The sequence below is a fragment of the Aethalodelphis obliquidens genome, unplaced genomic scaffold (assembly GCF_003676395.1).
Source record: "Aethalodelphis obliquidens isolate GAN/ISIS:26980383/991018 unplaced genomic scaffold, ASM367639v1 scaffold3, whole genome shotgun sequence".
NCBI lineage: Eukaryota > Metazoa > Chordata > Mammalia > Artiodactyla > Delphinidae > Aethalodelphis > Aethalodelphis obliquidens.
In genome coordinates, this window is record NW_020837947.1 from 7,773,983 (window position 1) to 7,796,029 (window position 22,047).

Sequence of the window (22,047 nt, forward strand, 5' to 3'; positions counted from 1 at the left end):
GGACGGCAGGATGCTACCAACAGCACGGAGGCCCCGCTGAGCGTGCACATAGCAGGGACTCGAGAACAACCTATGAACAGTTTAAGAGTTTAATGAATAAATGAATAATGTCTGATAAAATTACAATAGGGTCTCTCGCCCCAGAACGAAGACAGCTCAGTGTTCAGGCGCTGCCCCAACCCCGGGAAGTCAAAATGGTCACTGTATGCGCTCAGCTGAGAAGCCCGTTTTCACTTTTCAGGTTTGCTTACTTAATGCAGGGCTCACATCCATGAGATGGGGCCCCAAAAGCCCACCAAAAAGCCCCCCCCCCAAAAAAAACTTTTCCTTAGCGTACACAAAGGAACATCCAATGGGAAGACAGACAAAACAACAATCCCACTAGGAGGCTGTTTGGACCAACGGGTAAGACCTCCCTCCCCTCACCGAGAGCAGGGTTTCACTGGTCTGACCACAAGAGCTGCCCCGAGCATCGCAGGGACAGCAGCCCATCGGTCGCCGTGTCACTCACACCCCGGGACAGGCGTGTGACTTCTGGGGTGGTTCCCAAACTCTCCTTCTGGGCGGCTGCCAGTACTAACACTTCTGTTTTATACAGAAAAAACTTCTTCCACAAGGAATTTAAGAAGGCTTTGCTGAATCCTTAAGTTCAAGGCTGAACACAGCCCAGCCAAGTTCAACCCCTCACAGAGAAGAGCTCCTGACAAAGCCGAGTGAAGCGCCCGCACTGCCCAGGAAAGAAAACCATCCGCTTCTACCTCGATCTCAGGGTTCACACCCGCGGTACAAGCCACTTTGTTTCTAAGGTGAGCTGCTTCATGGTTTATGGCAGTTACCCAAAACATGGACCAACACCGGCGCCCATGACACCTGGTTTTATTTTTCCCTTTACTAGAGCTTCGGCCGTTTCTCAGGGCTAAACCCCTGCCTATCAGCTATTGCTTTCTCTCTCAGCAATAACGGAGTCTTCTGCCCACCTGGTGTCCAGCTCCTATCGTCCCAGTTGTCCGTTCAGAAGACACTCTGGAACATTAGCTCAAATTCCCAGAGGTGTGGCTTCTCCCCGGTCATTTATAGAAAGAAAAGTTTTGGCCACATACAAAGGATTTATCATTGATAATATTTACAGAATTTCACATTCAACACATAACAAAACTCCTTGTAAGGACCGCGCAGATCCATATGCAAGTAGGATGTGATTTGAACAAACAGAAGCCAGGACGGCAGCCCCGGGATCACGCGGAGACGGGACGGGACTGCAGGCGGCCTTGCTGCGCTCAGGGGCGAGCTCCTCCCAGGAGAAACGCGATAAAGGCCCAGGTGGTGACTACGCCACAGACCCTGCAAGACAATGACACCGGTCAGCGGCCTGGATGGCTCGGGAGGCCCCGCGTGCGCCCAGCAGGTGTGAGAGCACCAGCGCAGGCTGGCCCCTCTTCCTTCCCGGCTACGTTCGCCCGGGTGTTATTTCCTTTCCACCCCTCTCCCGGCGCCAACATCCTCTCGAGGCTAGAATGGCTCTGGGACACAGAGGGCACCTTCCCCAGTGATTTATGTTGGAGGTTGAGGGGGAGAAGACTGCCTAGCAGCCAAGCTTTCTCCTTCAACGATGTGGTTTTCGACGGGTCTGGCTCCTAACAGGAAACCAAAATCCTTCAAGCTCATTTAACAGCAGCTCTGTCTTCCCAGTTGCTCAGACCAAAACCCTGGGTTTAAACTCGACCCTGCTCCCGTCTGTCTGATCCCACCTTCAGCACCCCCGACTCCCCCGACCTGCCACCAGGCGGTCCAAGCCGCAGCCGCACAGTGTGACCAGGTGACCTGGCTTCCTGACGTCCCCCTGCCCTGTGTCCCCCAACGTCTCCACGCAGAGCCCTGCGCCACGGAACCTCCGGCGGCCGACCCAGCTTCTCCCGCAGCCCTCAGCCGCGCCCTCTGCTGGCCGCAACCCGCCGGCTTCCGTAGCCTTGCCTGCTGCTCCTTGTTTCGTCTGGTAGCTTTGTCACTGCCCCTCCACACGCCAGGAGCACCGCGCCCCCAAGAGGGCCCCTCCCCGCTGCCTTCTCTGCCTGGACACCGTCCCCCGCCCCGCGTCGCCGTGCCTGGCTCACTCCCCACCAGCGACACCCCCCCACCCCCGCCCTGGGCCTTCTATGAGGGCCCCGATCTTCTCCTTTAAAGAGCAACCTGCCCCCAGGCCAGCCCTCCCGCTTCCCAACCCTGCTCGTTTTTAACACTCATCACCTAACAGACCGTGCAGGTCACTCGTTTATTACCCCCACTCCAGTGCGAGCTCCACGAGAACAGGGGGTTTTGTTTCATCCACGGATGAAGCCCTGGAACCTAGGACAGTGCCGAAGACAGCACGTGCTCCATCAACGTCTGCTGAGCGTCACTGAACGACGTTTGGTCCAGCGTGCTGGTCAACGACCCCTTGCCCAGCGCACGCCGGCTAGCGAGCTGTGCTCGACTCACACCCAGCTGGGACCACCGGCAAGTCCGAAGCAGCCTCAGTCCCGGTCACTTACTGTAACAGGCAGCTGACGTTGGGGGAGTGTCTCCAGTAGCGGTACACGGAGACCTGCAGGGTGGGGTGGCACCTGTACTCCTTCAGGATGCTCCGGGTGCTGCCGAAAGAAGGACTCGGTCAGGCGCGCAAGCACCACAGCTGCTCCGGGCGGCTGGAGTGGCTGCGGTTGGAGGGCGGGGGCTGAGAGCCGAGGCACCTACTCCTTAAACTTATTGGTCAGAAGCAGGAAGTGGCTCCCCACCAGTCTCCTGACGTCAAACTTGCAGAGGTTCTGAAACTCGCGGTAGACTTGCTGCTCGCTGACCCCGGGCCACCTCCTGACGGTGACAATGAGGATGGGAGGGCGGATACTGGGGTAATCTGGACCCGAAAAATTCTAGAAGACAGGGAGGAGAACAGATTTTCCACAGTTCCTACTGACTGACTACCTACCCAGCTGGAAAATCCTGCGAGAGAAACTAGGACAGGCCCTGCGAGCAGTGGGGAGGAGAGGAGAGGAGGAAGGAACGAGCGAGCTCACCTTGGCTCAGGCGGGAAAACACAGGAGACAGTCACAGGCTTAGTGGGGCGTGAGCGCCCTCTCTGGCCGCGTTTGGTGGCCGTCAGAAACCCCTGATAGCCCCCAGAGCCCCAAGCTGCCTCCAGCCTCTGAATGGGGGGAGCAAAATGAAGTCTACTTACGATCTTGGGGACCCCGGCTCGGATAAGGTTCACCTGGTTCACATAGGGAGCCAGCACGTCGAGGTACAGCGGGAAGGAGGGCTTGGGGATGGGAAGAACCCTACGAGGACAGAAAACCCCAAAGCCTTCAGGCCCACGGGGGGTGTCCCACGTCCTCGGCCGCAGCTGAGGCTCTGGTGACAACGGGCAAGGTGCTGCCCGACACCCCCCTCCCTCCTCCCCTCACAGGCTCTGGGACTTCTGTTGACGGGCCTCCCCCACACAACCAGCGAGCTCTCACCACGGCCCGAGCCAAGGGAGAACTTCCAGGGGTCACCACCTGTTGGTGGCCGTCTGGTAAAGGCCCCTAGGCTCACCGACATCAGCCACAGGCTCAGGGGATGAGCGAGGTCCCTGTTCAGAGGAAGGTCCACTCCATCGCCCCTCGACGAGACTGCAAATGGCCGTCCCTCGCCCCACAGCCTTGTCCTGACTCAGCCTCGCCTCCACCCAGACACCACCATGTACCTGAGCACAGGCCCGCAAGAAAGCACAGCCCTTGGCACCAGGCAGGCCTGGCTGCTACGGAGCTTCTCTAAACCTAGGAGGGTTTCTAGGTTTTGAGGATTAAAAGAAATTGGGGCTTCCCTGGTGGCGCAGTGGTTAAGAATCCACCTGCCAATGCAGGGGACACGTGTTCGAGACCTGGTCCGGGAAGATCCCACATGCTGCGGAGCAACTAAGTCCGTGCGCCACAACTACTGAGCCTGCGCTCTAGAGCCCACGAGCCACAACTACTGAGTCCACATGCCACAACTACTGAGCCCGTGCACCTAGAGCCCATGCTCCGCAACAAGAGAAGCCACCGCAATGAGAAGCCCGCGCACCGCAACAAAGAGTAGCCCCCCGCTCGCCGCAACTAAAGAAAGCACGTGCACAGCAACGAAGACCCAACGCAGCCAAAAATAAATTAATTAATTAAAAAATTTTTTTTAATTAAAAAAAAAGAAATTAAGGACAAGGTCCAGGTACTAAGGCACCAATAAGCTCCACTGTCTCAGCTGCCCTCACAGTCAGAGCACAGCGAAGAAGGAGACGGGGGCGGGGGTTTCTTACTGAAGCTACAAGCCTTGCATCAATGTGTCATAGGCTATTTCTGTGTATAATACCCTTTACCAAAAGAGACAAATTAGGCAGTACCCACATTAACAGGGTAGAGTCTGAAGATGTTTAAGTCAGTCCCAAAGAACACAGTTTTGATCAGCTCCTTCCCCTGGCCTGCTAAATCCTACTTTTATTTAAAAAAAAAAATACCCTCTTGAATTTATGGCACGAGGTGTCTCATGTTGGATTTTTTTGTTTGTTTCTGTTACTTGATTTTGGCCGTGCTGCACAGCATGTGGGATCTTAGTTCCCCAATCAGGGATCGAACCCGTGCCCCCTGCATTGGAAGCACAGAGTCTCAACCACTGGACCGCCAGGGAAGTCCCTAAATCCTACTTAACACATGTACGCAGCAAGGATGTGCCACAGAATATGCACAGTTCACGTGTGCAGCTGTTGCCTACGAGCCCAGCACCGCAGGCATCCAGGATGGCGACGCCCTGAGAAAGTGCATTTAAGATTGCAATTTGAGGTTTTAAGAACCTTTCCCCTGTGTGCCTTATTCCAAGTCACTGCCCTCCTCCCCAGCCTGACTGTGTGAACCCCGAGGACGGATCACTTGTTGGCCTATATGCTTTGCCCTCCCACCTCACTGCAGTTTACTAGACACGAGGAAACAGGAGGGTGACAGACGGAGCAAGCATACCGCCCCGGGAACACTGGGGCGGGTGCGGAACCCAAGCCTCACCCACTGTCTTGGCGTCCTGACAGTGACTTTTCCCCAGGCCGACACAAGAGGCGGGGGGGCCAGGACCAGCCCCAGGGTGGGAGGAAGGCTGGGAAAGGCTGCCTATGGAGGAGGGCTGCTTCCATAAATGTGTCATTTACACAACGACACTTGCATCCTCCTTCTTCGGGAGAGTGTGGGAGCCCCGAGGTCTTGGTTTACAGTGAGGGCTCAACAAATCCTGACCACTGATGAGATCACAGGATGATGGGAACACTCACCCGTGCGCTCTCCATAGGAGCAAGTGGGCCACTTTCAAAAGAACTGGAAAAGAAGAAGCTAGAAATGTGACAGACGTCAAGGCGCAATCTGATCGCTTTTTCAAAATATGCAAACTCAGGCCTTATTTCCACATGTGCCACCCACCTGGAAGTAAAGGCGGGGGGGGGGGGGGGGGGAATAGGGATGGCGGGGGATGACTGAAAATAGGACAGGGGTCTCCCTTTAAAAGGGCAGCAACTCTCACCTGATCCGCACAGGAAGGCATCGTATGCTGCTTCATGGGGATACTTTGTCTCAACTGAAGTGTTTTTCCAGAAGCAGGAGAGACGGTTAAGCAGCGATTAGAACACAGCCCGGGAAAGGACTCTCCCCCAACCCCGCCCCAGTTCCACACCCACGTCGGCTGTGCACACACAGCCAACTAGCGGTTGTTCCTGCAGAGACCACGCACCCTTCTCTCAGCCACACCCCACTGTGACCTAGGACCTCCCCACGGCAGCAAGAGCGCCCACGGGAGGTGGAAGCACAGGGCTTCCGGACAGACGGACGCCCCCGGGACCTCCGACGCCTTCTGGGACGGCTCCTTTCGATCGGGCGGTTATAATATGGACACGGCACGGGAAAAGCCCCACCCGGCCCTCCCACACCTGCCACGTGGAGACCCGGCTTGAGCTCCAGCACCTCAAAGCCGTGCCAACCTCGGAGGAGCACAGCTCAGGCAAACATACGTACCGTATTTTTCACATTTGCTTGCATGAATAATCACTGGCCCAGAATTCTTGGTGGGATTCAAGTCACTATTAGAGAAGAAAGATCGATAGAAAACGTTCGCTGACAATCCTTTCTCGTTCTCCCCTCATCCTCTTAACAAATAAAAATGTCCTCAGTACTGGGACTCCTTGAAAATCACAACGAAACACAGCTCTAATATAAAATAAGACAGACAAAACAAAACACGGATCCAGGCATGGGCAGACAGGTCTTGGTAACCAGGCAACGGGACAGATGAAAGAACAGCAGAGCCAGAGGCTCCAACCGCGTCATTCTGAGCATTTACCAGACGCAGGACCCCAGCCCGGGCACCAGGATCAACCCTATGCTGGCTCTGCTGTTCGGCGCGTCCTAGAACAGCTAGCTCTGCTGTTCGGCGCGTCCTAGAAATGCGACGCCCGAGGCGTGAGCAGTGCACGCCTGGCTATCGAGGGACAGGCCTTCGGGAGGGAAGGCTTCCTGAAGTCGGTGGTCCTACAGGAGAGTCCTGAACCCCAGGGACTCACCTGGTTGAGGAAATGGGGCAGCGCCAGACACTTCAAGCCAAGAGAAGAGCACGCAGAGACAGCGAGGGAGAGGGCGAAGCCCGCAGTGAAGGGCAGGGGCCGGGAAAGAGCTCGAACGTTACGGGGGGGCTTCAGGAACCGGAGGAAGACTCTGACCAGAAAAACGGTCAAGTTCACATTTTAAAAGATCACTCAAGTGGCAGCCCTGCAGATAAAGTAGGTCAGGCCACCAAGCTACCCGGGGAGGAGCTACTACCACCATTGGAATAAAAAATAAAGGCCCCAGGGAGGGCAATGATCCTGGGGATGCAGAAAAAGGAACCGGTTTCCAGGACATTTAGGGAGTAAAACCTACAGGCCTTGACTAGAAGACGCTGGTGGCCCAGCTCTGGGTCTCCTTCCAGGTCTCAGCTCTGGCACATGGGTGAACGCGGCTGGCATTCGACAGGGAAACCGTCCCTTCATCTGTTTTCCAACAGAATCTATCGGTACCTCTCTATATGCTTCATATCTCTGAACCCTGATTTCCTCATGTGCTCCTAAGCCGCAAGGCGGCCATCGCTCGGGGGGCTGCTCTCAAGGTGACTCACGAAGCTAGTGAGAAGCAAAGCTGGGATTTACACCCAGCAAGTCTCGATGCAGAGCCTGCGCGCTGAAAACAAGATTCTCTCTCACACCTGCACACGAGCCATCGGCACAGCGCCTGGCGCCGTCGGGATGTGGCAGAAGTTGCTCCAGACACGGAGCGGGTTTGACGGGCAGAGAGGCGGGCCAAGCAGAAGGTGCCTGCGGCCACGTGGTGCAGGAACAACCAGAAGGTGGTCAGGACGCGAGGAGTCTGGAGCCGCGGTGGCACAGACGTGGTGGTCGCCGAGGCTGGGGGTGGGTGGATTCGGTCACCCAGGGGCACGGTAACGAGGAAGAAGAGGACAGTGGGGACCCTGGAAAGATGTAAGGGACCGAGTGGAAGAACGAGAGCCCGCGAGGAAGAGATTAATACACTCACCAGAAAATAAGAGAAAGCCGGGAGAGGGCGCAACGGCAGGGAAGGGGGCCGAGGGGCCCAGGGTGTCAGACGCCAGACAGAAGTTAACACTGAGCACAAGCGCCTGCCACGCCCTGTTCCAAACGCCTGTGCGCATCTTCCCATCAGCCGGGTCCCGATACCCAGATCGAGTTCCGTGGAGGGGAGGCAACCTGACCTCAGTGGGCCCAGGAGAAGGCGAGGCCTCTGAAGAGGCCTGTTGTAGACAGAACAAGGACAGTGGTGGCAAGAGGGGAGACCGAGGGGAGCTTCACGTTTTCTGAGTTAGAAGAAAAATGCTGACGCTGAGGGAGAGGCTGAGGACACGGCGGGGGTCAGGGGGGCACGAAGGGCAGGGAGGCTGCTGAGCGTTGGGAAGGTGTGGGGCCAGGAGGACGGACAGGCCGTGGGAAGGCAGCCCTTCGTGCCTTGGCCCCATACACAGCAGGCGTTCCCGTGTGCGGGCTGACGGGAGAGACAGCAGCGAAGAGGTTAACACCGCGCAAGTGTCTGCAGGGGGCTGAGACACTCCCGCCTCTAGCCTCTTGTTTTCTTAGAAATGAAGGCCAGGAGGGCCGTGTGAGAAAGGAAGAGATGAAGCCTAAGGGGCCAGAGGAGACGATCACATCGGAAATCACTGATGCCATGAGCCGAAAAGAGCATCTATGGGAGACTCAAGAAGCCAGTGCGGCTCCGGCCAGGCATCTTCAGGGGCCCCCGTGCCAGTGGCCGGATGACAGTGAGCCACAGAGACACAGCTTCTTTCCAAAAAGGTCTCACCTTCAACTGCTCCCGACGCCACCCTCTCCCCGCTCTGGTTTGCTGGTCCCCCCAGTTGGGGACAAAGGAGTGGGCAGAGAAGTCCCCATACACTCCAGGCCTTCCAGGCAACACACTCCTGCCAGCACATGCCCGCAGCGTGGCTGGGACATGAGGGAAGACAGGGTCGCTGTTCCTGTAGGAAGGGCAGGAACTCACCCGGTACTAGGACCGTTCACTCACTCCAGTGTTTAATGTGCACCTACTATGCCTCGCACTGCTGTAGGCCTGAGAGAAACATCAAGGTCCAAAAGAAGAACAAAATCTGTTCCCATGGAGCTAATCACTCCAATAATCAAACAGATCACAGGAAAAATAAAACCCTGGCCAACAGAAAGCACCAGATAATTAAACAGCTGTAGGTATCTGACCAGGCCCCTTCCCCTCCAGAAGGGGGTTTTGCAACCTCAGTACCAGTAACGTTTGGGGCTGGAGAATTCTTTGGGTTGGGGGCTGTCCTGTGCATCCTGGCCTCTACTCACTAGGTACCAGTAGCACCCCTGAACCCTAACGACCAAAAACATCTCACTGTTGCCAAATGTGCCCTGGGGAGCAAAATCGCCCCAAGTGAGAACCCCTGATCTATAAGCAGCTCCGAAAAACAGCTTTCTTACCTGTTTAGGACTTCATAAACTTCTAAAAGACTTGAAACCCTTGGGAAATTCAGCTCCTATAATATGGAAAACAAATTAGGGAGAATAAGACATTTGTAGTTATGTTTATTATCTGCTTCAGGTATTACCAAATGGCCACTAAAATGACCTGGAAAATGCAAACTCCTCTCAACTCCTCTCTTCACATACACCTATCTTTATTCCTTAATTCGGGTGTCAGGGTACCTAGTGTCCTTGGGTTTTCTATAAGGGACCCGGCAACCCAGCCTAAGAAAACTGCCACAAACACAACACAGCAACTTCCTTCAAAGACAAGTGTTTTTGGGGTTTGAGAAACACAGGACTCCAAGGCACAAGACTGCGGCCAAGGACACATTACGGAGGGCACTAGGTACTCTAAGGGACTGCCAGGTCACCAAGGCCTAGAGTTCACCTCATCTCACGTGCAGTGGAGACTGATTTGCACTAGTTGCCTCAGATCAGCCCCCGCGTCCTTCCCGCTTCGCCCTAGAACTCCGTTCCGTGGAGATGGGCAGCGTCACAGAACACCGTCAGCTAGAAATACGTGAGGTACGAGTAATGCGTGTGTCTCTGGGCAAAGATGTACCAAGTAGCCCAGTGCCGTTTTTGTGGTTTCCTTACCGAACAGTTCATTCTGATCAGCTTAAAGCTTTATCTACAACACTGATCTGCCTCCCCTTGCTTGGTTCCTCAGTTTTAACTTCTAAACCAGCTGGGTGCTTCCGTCCTCCACACCACCTCAGCTGCAGAACAGAAGTCACCCGGCAGCTGTAGAAATGCCACTCCCGGCCCCTCTACACCAGAGAAGCTGAAGGTGGGGTCTGGGTGCCAGTGTTTACCCTCCCAGGTGATTCTAATGTGTCTGGGTTGAAATCCCACGGCCCTAATGCTCAGTAAAGATAAACTTTTTCAAGTGGGATCCCTGCCCCCAACCCTGACGCTCTTTAAGCACGTTGCAAACACTCACTGTGTACACACCAAGCTCTAGAACAAGTTGTTCTGCTGTGCTATCTAAGTAAGCCCGTGAACTACACACCAGGAAGTCAAAACGTGAGAACTTGAATGAAGGAAAGAAAAAAAAAAATCCCACATAAGCTAGCATCACTCAGAGGTGGCAGAATAAAAAAAGAAAACCAATACTGGCTGCAAAATACGAGCAAAGGGTTCAAGGAAACGTTCAAGGGACGCATGCTCTCGATCTTCTGAAAAGAACGAGAAAGCTAAGCGTTAGTGGGACGAACGAAGCATTCCTTTCCCCGGAGCAGTTTTACTTATTACCTTCCAGATATCCTTGGCCACACTTTTGGTGTCAATGAGAACAGGAAATAGGTTGTGGATATTCACCTTAAATTCTTCATAGCTTTCTGAAGGGAGAGACCCAGACAGTCAGAAGTGAGTTCATTGGTAAAAATGGGAAGAAATTCTCCAATCTAGCTCGTCACCAACACTGGCTAATAAAGCAAGTAAAACAAAATAGGAATTGAAGACATCCTTCCTCCTAATCATCAAGGATTTCTGAATCTCAAACCAACCTGACATCACCATTTGTAACAGCAAAAGCTAAACGGTTTTCCTAAATTCAGGCCAACATTAGTTAACGCAATTTGCAAAGTTCTAGCCAATGGAAAAGGGAGAACGAGGTATGACTGGAAAGGCAGATGTGAAGTCTGTAAATAACTGTTCAAAGAAAAATCCAGTAAGTTAAAAATTATAAGTGCCTTGATAAAAATTACCTATTAATTCACGTATTTATCAAAATTATACCTGCATGTAGTTGTCTGCAAAACAAACCAACCCAAACCCCTCTGCTAGACCTCTTCTCACTGCCCTCCCATTTCCTATTCCCCAAAGGCAACGACCTTCCATTTTTTCTTTCGGAGTTTATTCCCACATCTCTAAATAACATGCTTACGCTGCTCGGTGATTTCCCGGTTTGGGGCCCTCACTAACTGTTGACTCCCACGAGGTAAGAAAATAATCACCCCTTCTACCTCGTACGCCTCACCGTTGAGAGCACCTGTGCATTACTCACCCAGGGGCCAGGCGGTCTCCTCCAATGACTTCCTTTCTGGCACAGCTTTTGTTCCAGCAATTTTTTTGTTTGGTTGTTTGCTTAGTCTCTCGGTGAGCGATTATCTTACCCTTAATTCTCCCCAAGTTCTCTCAAGATGCTCAAACTGAGGTGTTTTTTTTTTATCAATTCATTTCCTAGAGAACTCTCTCCTAGAACCTTCTCACCCCTTTCAATCTACACTGGTGTTCTCAGTACATCGTTAGTTCATTTAATCCCCAAACAGCTCTGATATCCATACTGGTGATATCATTTCCCCCGTGTTACAGACGTGGAAACAGAACAGGCACGTGTAAGTAACTTGCTGAGATCGCACATAACAATGGTGGGATGAGGCCTCAACATGACATCTGAATGCGTGCTTTTAACTGCTATGTCACACTTCTGTGTGTCCAATGGCATCAGTCATGGAAAAGACTGGGACAGGCATAAGTCAGTACCACGTGGCCATTAAATGATTTTAGGTTAATGACATAAATAAATGCTTTTGGCAAGTGAAGAAAAGCCAAAATCAAAATCATATACGCAGTGTGGTCAAATATGTAAAAAGCCACAACAGAGGGAAAAGCAAAAAGTGTCAGGATTATAGCTGCGATTACACGTCCCCTGCCCGTCTCTGATTTTGCTAAGTCTTATGCAATGAGCCTGAACAACTTCCGTAACAGGGGGGAAGAGTATCAATTCAAATGTAAGTTTTTCTCCTGGAGAAAGTCCCCCAGCTCCAGGAAAATGGTAACAGGCACAGATGTACGCGACCTCTCCGGAAACCTGTGAGGCCCTGGGGATGGCTGTGTGTGTAGGGGCTCCCTCAGGGGCACGATTCTGGGCCAATCCCCTTGCCAGATGGCAAGCTAAGATCAGAGGAAGGAGAAGGATGGTCTGTCCCTACCTGGGAGAGGTCTGAAGAACTTCTCATGGAGATGCAGCAGATCCATCATCATATTATGTCCCACTAAGGGCTACTTGGAGGAAATCGACAGGTGAGAGAAATGAAATTTTAAAAGTAAAACAGACGCCATAGACTAACTGCTGTCTCCGGCAAAGGGTGTAGCTGTAGAACCCACTGCATTCTGACGACATGGTAATCCCATCCCCACCTGCATTCCACTCCCATGAAAGGTAGCCTGACTGCTTAAAGGCCAGAAAAGCAAAGCAGCGAGTCAGAGGGACTCGAGGCCTGGGCCGCACTGGGAATCTAAGCTGTGAAGCAGACATGTGCAGTCCCCAAGTAGTTTTAGGTCAATTAGTATTGAAATGCCCATGTGTCTGAAAGGAGCAAAGAACTAGTAATATTTCATAGGGACAGTCTTTCCCCAAATTAATCTGTCATGATTTTGTGAAAGCAAGGTTAGATCCATAAAGCCAGTTAACAAAAAGGAAGTCACTTATATTAAGGAATCTTAGCGTACTGTTGAAGGACCCGTTAGTACCTACAGCCAAAATTACAAAAGACTGCTAAAGACCAAGGAAAGAGATATTTTTTCCCTACCTTCTGGGCTTTCACCAGCATCTGGAAAAACACAGAGAAACCCCTCGCAGAGAGAAGAATCTTCTCCTGCCAACAGCTCTCTCGATCGCAAGAGGTGTTCTCGAGATACCAGCGATGCCGTTTACTCACTTTCTTCACTGTCACCTGAAAGGAGAAGTAGAGACAAGGTCCCTGTATCCTGGGTTCCTGGGAATGGGGCCAAAGAAGTGGTCCTTCATCTCAAAAGGGAGGAGGGGTGGGGGAGAAGAAGCCTTTCACAGAGGCCAGATTTGGCCAAACGAGAGAGAAATGATAGACCCACCGAGGCTGCCCCCCTCCAGGTGGGAACTCACCCCCTGGCCTCTCATCACCGTCCAGATGTCGGGGAGGGCCTTCCTCAGCACAAGCTGGACCTCGAAGGCCTGGAAGCCTGCAGCAAGGAAACAAGACTTGCACAGAACCACTGCAGACCCTGGAATGGCAGTCCACCCTCCCCTCAAGAGAAGCCCGAGAGGAAAAGCGGCTGAGAGATGGATGGATCAAGTGGAAAGACAGCTCTTAGGTATGCGCAAGCCCACAAGGCCAAGCGACAGGGATGGCACGGCATGATCTAGGGCAGCTTTCTTGAAGTTTCTGATCTCGGGGCCACTCTTAAATTGAGGACCCCAAAGAGTCTTTGTGTGTGTGGGGGTACGGGTCTTGATATTCATCATGTTAGAAATTAAAACTATACATGAAATTCAAAATCACCAAGTTTTAAAAATAATAAACCCATTACACTCTTGCCCATGATTTTGTAACATCATGTGGTGGTTATTTGGAGAACGCTGGTTTCCTGAGTTATACAGGCTATACAGTTATACAGTTTTCCAAGTTATACAGTTATCCAAGTGTTCACATATCATACAATACCATCAAAAGGCACTTGTACCTATGACCACTGATCTCATTAAAAAGGTCTCATAAAGTTGTCAAGCTTATGGTGACAGATGCAAGCTTTCCAAAATTCCAGTCTTTTATTGAAAGCTCAAATTTCATCTCTAGCAAATACTGTGAGTGAGTCTCCCTGAAGACAAGGCTTACTTTTTTCACTTGAGAAAGTGATTGAAAATACCCACATTGAAACAACCAGTCAGTTCCTTCAAGTAAAAATTATATTCCTTAAGGGAATTCCCTGGCAGTTCAGTGGTTAGGACTCAGCGTTTTCACTGGCGAGGGAGGGCCTGGCGTTCAATCCCTGGTCGGGGAACTAAGATCCCACAAGCCATGCGGCATGGCCCAAAAAAAACAAAAAATATATATACGTATATTTATATATACATATATATATTTATATATATACATACGTATACACACACACACACACACACACACACACACACACACACACACACACACACACACACATATATGCCTTTAAATAAATAAGTGAATAAGAGGGAGCTAATTCAGCTCTCAACACAAAAACCTGCACAAGTGCTTTTGCTCAAGACAACCACTGTACTTCGGTAGCAGCAGCAATGTTTCATGAACATTTATTTTTTCTTATTTTGATACACAGAATATTTTAAAAGATGAGCAATCAAATGTTGAGATTTAATAAAATTAATGATTATTATTTCACTAAAAAGAATTATTTCACTAAATTCCAAGTAAAACTGGAATTTTTGAAAACTGGAAGCAGTAACAAAGAATACGACTGCCAGCGCGGTCGGACGCGCCTCCCTTTGCCTGTGCTGGGGCGCCAGCCGCTCTGCCCACCGCTGCTGCAGGACCATCAGTGCAAACGGCACAGTGGTAATGGCAAGTGACAGCCGAGTGATATTCTGACAAGAGTTATGACCTTGTGAACCCCTTGCAAAGGGTCTCAGAGACCCCTGGGGTCCACCGACCAGGGCTGAGAACCGCTATTCTAGGGCAGGTTCATTGTGATCCCACATTGTCCCGTTGGGGGAAATTCAGAGAATTTCAGAGATTAACAACGGTAAAGCAAGAGTCCACAGGGCACCAAGGACTGGGGTAAGAAGGGTGGCTCCGAGTGGAACTGTACTCCCTCAACCTTAAAATTCAGAATCGGTTGAAAACCCTTCAACCTCCGAATTGAGGTCAGGGCTCTATCTAACCACAAGGACCATGCGTCTGCTGAGCTGCTGCCCAGGATCCACCAGGGGAGAAGGGATGCTCTCCCCGCCTCCAGCACGTGACAGCGGCCGGTTCCACAGCTCCCAGGCCGGGGAGCCACCTCCTGCCTACCGGTGATACCAGGGAGGGTCATCCAGTCGCCTTCCTCTGCCAGGTCCAGCCAGCGCGTCACCTCGTCAATCACCACCTTGATTTGGTCTTTATCCAGAGAACTGAAAATGGGCACAGTGAAGCGGGAATGCTGGGGAAGACCACAGAACCACGAGACAGCGCTAACGGGGGAGAGGCTTCTGAAGGCTCCCGTTTTAACACTGTGATCTCGGCAAGAAAATGGACCCCAAAGAGACCACTTCTTTTCTGAGTCTTGTTTTGCAACAGGAAGCCAATCACTTGGCCTCTACCCTCTGGTCTGTCCTCAGGAGCCCTTCTGTCCCTCCCTCGGACGGGCCTATGGGCAGGAGGACGCTGGGATGCAGCCCACACTGAACAACACCATCAGCCCTATCTTCTCAATGCTGCTCTCAGAGGTGAAAAAGCACCATCTGCTGAAGCATGGAAAAGACAGCAACTTTGGTAAGTACACCTTCTCCTGCGTTAGAAATATAAGGACATGATGTTATGTTGAGAAAAGGAAAGACTTTTCTCCAACACTTGAAGATAACAGAAGATTAAAAATTCAATTTGTTTTTCCCTTCCAAAAGGTATTTTTATATAAAACCACAAACAGACACTAAAAAAAAAATTCCCAGATTACATAATTATCTGGACGAGATAATCGTAACATTCCAGAACTAAAAGCTGTCTAATTTAACCCCTTCTTGAGACAGGCAAAGAGTCGCAAGCTCAAAGAGCTTAGAGGACTGGTTCAAAACCAGAAAGCTAGCGGACAGCAGGGCCTGTGTGGGCCCGGGCGGCCTGCTCCTTCTAGCACACAACGCGGCTGTGCAGGCCTACAGTACAACTGGGTTTCAAGTACAACAAGAGGCACTGGAGGCCAAAGAAAAAAGGCAGAGATCCTGCCCTGGGGAACACAGCAGCGTCAGGCACGTGGGGCAACGTGTCCAAGCCAAGGCATGTGACTACCTGGTCAAGGCTACCTGTGATTTACCTTGAAAAATCCCTAAGATCACGTGGGAGGCCAACATAACATCTCACAGGGAGGCCAACAGAGCCATCTTCCCCTCCAGCCCTGGAATGGGGTTCCTGCCTCTTTGAGTACCAAATTAACAGTCAGTTCTTTCTCCCCTCCATTGTTAAACACTAAAATCACACACTACCCAGTGAGAGATTTCTTATCTCAGGCCTGAGAACGGTATCACCAGCACTTCAGGCTGTTGCGTTTGACTGAGCGTGAGTCCAGGAAGCTACGCCAGCTAAAGGTGATGGTGTGAGGTCAGCCTATCCTGGAGACAGCACGTCTACGCACAGGAAAGCCAGAAACACACCAGCAGCAAAGAAACCCACAAAGCACCCGGAGAAGCAGGCTTTACCTGCGAACTCTCCAGTTCCCAGTCAGGATGCTGTGTTTAATTTTCTTCTCCTGTTCTTCGTTCATATATGGGATTCCATTCTTGAGAAACTGAAGATATGAACAGACAAGGAAACTAGTCAGAGGCATCCTCTGTGCTGGCAGCAGAGTGGAAAGAAACCTTCCTTGTCCGCGTTTTGAGGACAAGTCAGAAAGGGGACAGGAAATGGATTCAGACCAGGTGGGCTAGATAGCCTTGCAACCCTTCCCGGTCCCCTCCTCCAATGCTGTACCTTGTTATAATCGAAGCCATGCTCATTCAAAAACTGAACACTAGAAGCCTGGAAAGAGAACTCTGAATCCAAAATCCCAAACGTTGTAGGGAAGAGAAAGAAGTTACACGAATGGGCTTCATACCTAGAAAAAAAATACACATAAGGAGAAAAAGAGGAAAACCAGTTTTAGAATTCTGGCTCACACCACAGGCTTCTGAGTGGGCTCTTCCCTCCACTTGATAAGTACAGTTGACCCCTGAACAACATGGCGGTTAGGGGCGCCCACCGTTCATGCAGTCAAAATCTGCGTATAATTTACAGCCTGCCCTGTGTCTACACATGGGTACCGTCATTTTAGTGAAAAAAATCTGAGTGTAAGTGGACCCAGGCAGCTCAAACCCCGTGTTGTTCAAGGGTCCACTGTACTTGAATGTCAGCTATATCTCAAGCACTATGACTGGCATGGGGGTGGCCAATGAAAAAAGGCAGAGATCCTGCCCCTGGGGAACAAAGTCTGACGCCCTATTTGAGACAGTGGGGCTGCCATTCAGCATCCTTTCTGACCGCTGCCGCCTGGGAGGTACATCACCTTCATTATAACACTGTTAATTGCAATCCTGAAGGCACACACAGGAGACAAGGAAATGGGGAAAGGAGCACCAAAGGTACAGGGGTGCTGGGAAAGGCCCCCAGAGATGGTGCTGCTTTGAGCGACCTGAAGGACCAGCGGGCATCGGCAGGGGAGGGGGGTGGCGGGCACAGAAGCCTAAGGGTCTACAGAGCACCCGGGGCCAAAGCGCTTCAGAGCCTGACGCAGAATTTGAAGGGGGAGCAGGTGGAGAAGGCAAATGGGCAAGAGCCATGTGTTTTGCCAAAGGTCTTTGTACATACTTGTTTGACTCGCCTTCAATACTGGAAAACATAGACAATCCTAGAAGAATGATGGTAGAGAGAATGAATACCAAAAGAAAAGCTACCAGAAGTTAACTACAGAAAAACTTCTGAACAGTACTTTGCACCCAAAGTTATTGTACGAGCTTTAGGATAACTTCTAAAAAAGAAAGAAATGAAGAGAAGAGTCAAAACATGAGAACTGTCTAATTGTCATTCACACGGAGATTACTGAAATATAATTGTGAATGGCTGTTCAAACACAGAATGTTAAAATGACACTTCTATGGTTTTAAAACCAGTAAGAGGAAACACTAAGGAAAAAAAAGAGAAAAAAGGGATAATAAAAGAAAAAAAAGAGAAAACACTAAGATCTATGAAGATGTATACATTTAATTGCTTTAGAATGTCTGTACTGCTAAAAAGACCGCACACAAAGTGAAAAAGACTTTGAAGTGGGGAAAAACAATACAAACGCATCTAAGTGCTGTTTCCCATACTTTCAAAGAGGTCTCACAATTAAGAAAAACAATCACAACAGAATAATAGCAAAGGACAAGGACACAGACCAAAACACACACATACACACACACACACACACACACACACACACACACACACACACGGGTGTTCACCATCATTCACAGGAAAGGAATCAGTAAAATGTCTCATGACCTGTTTTTTAAATAAAGTTTTATTGAAATACAGCTATGCTCATTCATTTGTGTATTAACTACCGCTGATTTCTCATTAACAAGGGCAGCACTGAGTAGTTGTAACAGAGACAGTATGGTCTGCAAAACCTAAAATATTTAGTTTAGCCCTTTACAGAAACAGTTTGTTGATCCTGTATTAAAAATGTAAATCAGAACGGTAATTTTAGATCATTTTTTCTCTACCAGGTGGGCAAAAAATTAAGACTGGTAATACTCAGTGTGAGTGAGGGAAACAGACACATTCCCTGTTAGTGTAAGTCTCTGTAAACTTCTCAGATGGTTGGTAGGAAGAGCAATAGTTAGACAACAAATCAATACTTTAATGCACATACTCCACTGCTACAAGTATACCAAACACATACATTCACAAATGCACAGTAACATATAAACACTAAGACAGTCAATGCAGCCCTGTTTCATCACATACAAATGGTAACTAAAGTACTCATCATTAGGAGAGGGAGCCAACAGATACATTCAGTTTGGAGTGCTATGCAACCGTTAGAAACGAACAGGAGGGCTTCCCTGGTGGCGCAGTGGTTGAGAGTCTGCCTGCCGATGCAGGGGACATGGGTTCGTGCCCCGGTCCGGGAAGATCCCACATGCCGCAGAGCGGCTGGGCCCGTGAGCCATGGCTGCTGAGCCTGAGCGTCCGGAGCCTGTGCTCGCAACGGGAGAGGCCACAACAGTGAGAGGCCCGCATACCGCAAAAAAAAAAACCAAAAACGAACAGGAAATCTGTATAAGCTGATATAGAAAGATCTCTAAACCCCAGTCGTGGGGAAGAAAAAAAACGATGCAGAACATGTTTATAGTATGATCTTGTATATGATTTTTCTTTAAAGAAAACATACAAATTTTTCCCTGAAAGATGGTACAAGTTCCTTAATGTTGATTTAGGCATGGAGATCACGTTTCTGCTTATTCTGAAGTGTTAGGTCTCGCAGGCATGACATGGCCAAAAACCAAATGAGCACGCAAAACGATAGCCAGTATCTCACAAAGGCGCCAAAACTGTTTTCCCAGTAGGAAACACAAAGACAATTTTAAAAAAGGAAGAGGGCTTCCCTGGTGGCACAGTGGTTGGGGGTCCACGTCAGGGGGTGCGGGTTCGTGCCCCGGTGCGGGAGGATCCCACGTGCTGCGGAGCGGCTGGGCCCGTGAGCCGTGGCCGCTGGGCCTGTGCATCCGGGGCCCGTGCTCCGCGGCGGGAGAGGCCGCAGCGGTGAGAGGCCCGGGCACGGCAAAAAAAAAAAAAAAAAAAAAAGGAAGAAAGTCTCTATTTCAGTAACTTATAAGAAACAGCTGAAGATTAGACTCACCAATCTGACAGACGGTGAACTGCTGAACACTCTGACGGGTCTTGAGATACCACTCTGATGGCAAGTCAAACAGACTGTGAAAAAACAGGCATCTCAGCGCAGAGGCCAGCAAGGCAGCACAGCCTCCACGCTGGATCAGCACGTCTCAACCAGGCGCAGCATTTTCCTTGTTACAACTAGAGGACCAGCGTTTCGTGGACAAGGGCCAGGTCCCCAAACCCCACACAAAATGCTGTCCTGCCCGCCCAATGCCAACAGGGTGCCTGTCGGGAAACAATGCTGGCCGGCCAGGGTGTCGTCCAGGAGCGCGCGGCCGAGAGCCTCTCCAGCTCAGCTCTAAGGCAGTTTTAGCTTTACCTGATCTGCTGGGGCCCGGACGGGTTAGAACGAAGGCCAGTGAACTCTATGTCTAGACCTGCAGGGGAGGCAAGAAAGACAAGAGTCCCCAGGCGCAGGCCATCGCAAGGCTCTTTGTGCTGTAAACGCTGCTGGTGGTAAAAGTTCTGGCTCACCTTCTTGCTGCTCAAGAGGCCAGGAGAGGTCAAGAAGGGAGAACAGAGGAAGCCAAAGCAAGGACAAGCCAGGCCACCCCGTTCCACCTGGACCAAACTGGGGCCAAGGCTGTACCTGCTGCCTAACATCCCCCCCCAGGCCCGAGAAGGCACGCACCCTGTCCTTCGGAGGGGCCCTGTTTGAGCCTCCTGCAGCCTGGCAACCACCCAGCCGGGCCTCACCTCTCCGCCCTCTGCCGCCCGAACCACACCCTCCCGCCGGCCAGGGGGCTGCGGCGACGAGGCCCGGAATCCTGGCGCCTTACCCACGAAGTCCGCGCCCAGGACGAGCTCCTGCAACAGAGGGAGGCTCTGCTCGAACTCATCGGCGCCCACGTCCATGGCCACGCAGCTCCGCAGAGGGCGCCCAGTGCGGCCACGTGCTGCCACGCGCTTCCGCCGCGCCGCCGTCTTAAAGGGCTCGCAGCGGGGAAAACCGCTGCCCCAGCACACCGCCACCAGCCCCGGGGGCCTCTGACCGGCGGAGGGCGGCGCCGGCGCCGCCACCTGCCCACCCACGGGCGTTTGATCTTACACTTGGGCCCCTACGGTGAAGGGAAGCTTAGTTAGACTCCGCCCTGGCGCTCAAAGGCCATTTACCTTGCTCCGCAGCAATTTCTTCGCAATCCCTACAAGGGGAGAATATCATTTAGGTAGAATGTGAAGAGGAATGGTAGGAAAAAGAAGAGCCTGAGACAGTAGGAACGGACCAGTAAACAGCACCTGAAGGAATTGCAGTAGATCAGGTACTGCAGCTACGGTGCAGGGATAGAGGGACCGCCTCTTGTCGGTTTTCCAAATCCGCACTTCTTCCCAACTTGGCCATCGCCGCCAACATGGGTCTGTCCCATCTCCTTCCCAACAACCCGCCTTCTCCCTCTCTATTTTGCATCACTGCTGCCTTTGTAATACCTTGCATCAAACTTGCCACACAAAGCCTCAAAAATTGCCCATCAAACTGAAATTCTTGGTACAGAGATGATCTACATCACACGCCTAGAAAAAATCCCTACCTATGGCGTCCCTTACAGGTGAACCCTATTTTTGTCACTGTCAATTTCCAAAGCCACACTACTCCAGTCTGTGGTCTCCTTTGCATCCTCCCCTAAATTCTAGACTTGTCTGAACAGCCTTCTAGGACTGTGGTCTTCAAAGTGAGATGCTCCAATCTTGAAGAAGAGGGAAGAAAATGTTAGAACTACACTATGTATTTGTAAATGTGTCCACTGGGGTATCTGTTGATCAAAAGGGGACTACTAAGCCATTGCACTCTGAAGGCCTCTCAGAGTGAATCAAACTTTTAAAAAATGTTGGTGCATATGTATTTCTTGTTAAAATAATAATACACTGAATACTTAGATTAACAGTATCAATGTTATTTCACTTCTGTATAAATATACAATTGAGAGTACACATTTCAAATGTGGGGGGGAAATGCTCTAGAAGCCACTTTAACTGCTTACTGGTTCTTCCTCTTCATATTTGTCTTAAATAGCCAAAATCAGTTAACACCTTACTTTGATTTAGCCACTCATTTAAGAGACCCGCCGTGATTCCCATCTACCCCACTTCAATTTTAAATTAACCTGAATGTACTTCAAGCTTCATCTCCTACCTAACAAATTTTCACTTGATGGCAAACTTAGCATACACTAACCCTGTCCATTTCCTTTCCTCACTGCATTCCTTTCTTCTTTCAAACCTGGTTCTGTTAGGATCCAGGAGCCCAACTGAGGTTAGGATTTGCCCCTTTTATCTTCACATGACTGTTTATAATAAATTGACTGATATTGACATCTCTTATTAAAAAAACACCTCCACACCCTGAGTGGCAACCCAGCTACGGTGACAAATGCATAAACCTATGTGTACCCATGCCACAGTGAGCTCAAAGGCAGAGAAAATGTCATATAACCAGAAAATAAGAGTTCACAATATACCTTTATTCTTTAACTTATAAACATTTTTCCTCAAAAGTTAATTATAGGCTTCCCTGGTGGCGCAGTGGTCGAGAGTCCGCCTGCCGATGCAGGGGACACGGGTTCGTGCCTCGGTCCAGGAAGATCCCACATGCCGCAGAGTGGC

At 50.8% G+C, this 22,047-nt stretch overlaps 1 protein-coding gene across 2 annotated transcripts; it reads right to left on the reverse strand.

Moving 5' to 3' along the window:
- Positions 1-860: 860 nt before the first annotated feature.
- PNLDC1 (PARN like ribonuclease domain containing exonuclease 1) lies at positions 861-22,047 on the reverse strand. Of its 2 annotated transcripts, XM_027081973.1 has the most exons (19): positions 20,229-22,047; positions 19,769-19,826; positions 19,412-19,485; positions 17,374-17,413; positions 16,501-16,624; positions 16,230-16,318; positions 14,851-14,951; positions 12,951-13,027; positions 12,619-12,762; positions 12,019-12,088; positions 10,337-10,422; positions 9,038-9,093; positions 6,036-6,100; positions 5,548-5,601; positions 5,303-5,345; positions 3,212-3,311; positions 2,731-2,906; positions 2,529-2,627; positions 861-1,341 (listed from the first exon to the last, which is right to left on the reverse strand). In XM_027081973.1, the coding sequence occupies exons 1-19, from the start codon at positions 20,302-20,304 to the stop codon at positions 1,278-1,280; spliced, it is 1,596 nt and encodes a 531-aa protein (XP_026937774.1). In that variant the 5' UTR covers positions 20,305-22,047; the 3' UTR covers positions 861-1,277. The 2 variants fall into 2 exon arrangements, with proteins under 2 accessions (XP_026937774.1, XP_026937763.1); XM_027081962.1 differs by having other exon boundaries at positions 19,769-22,047.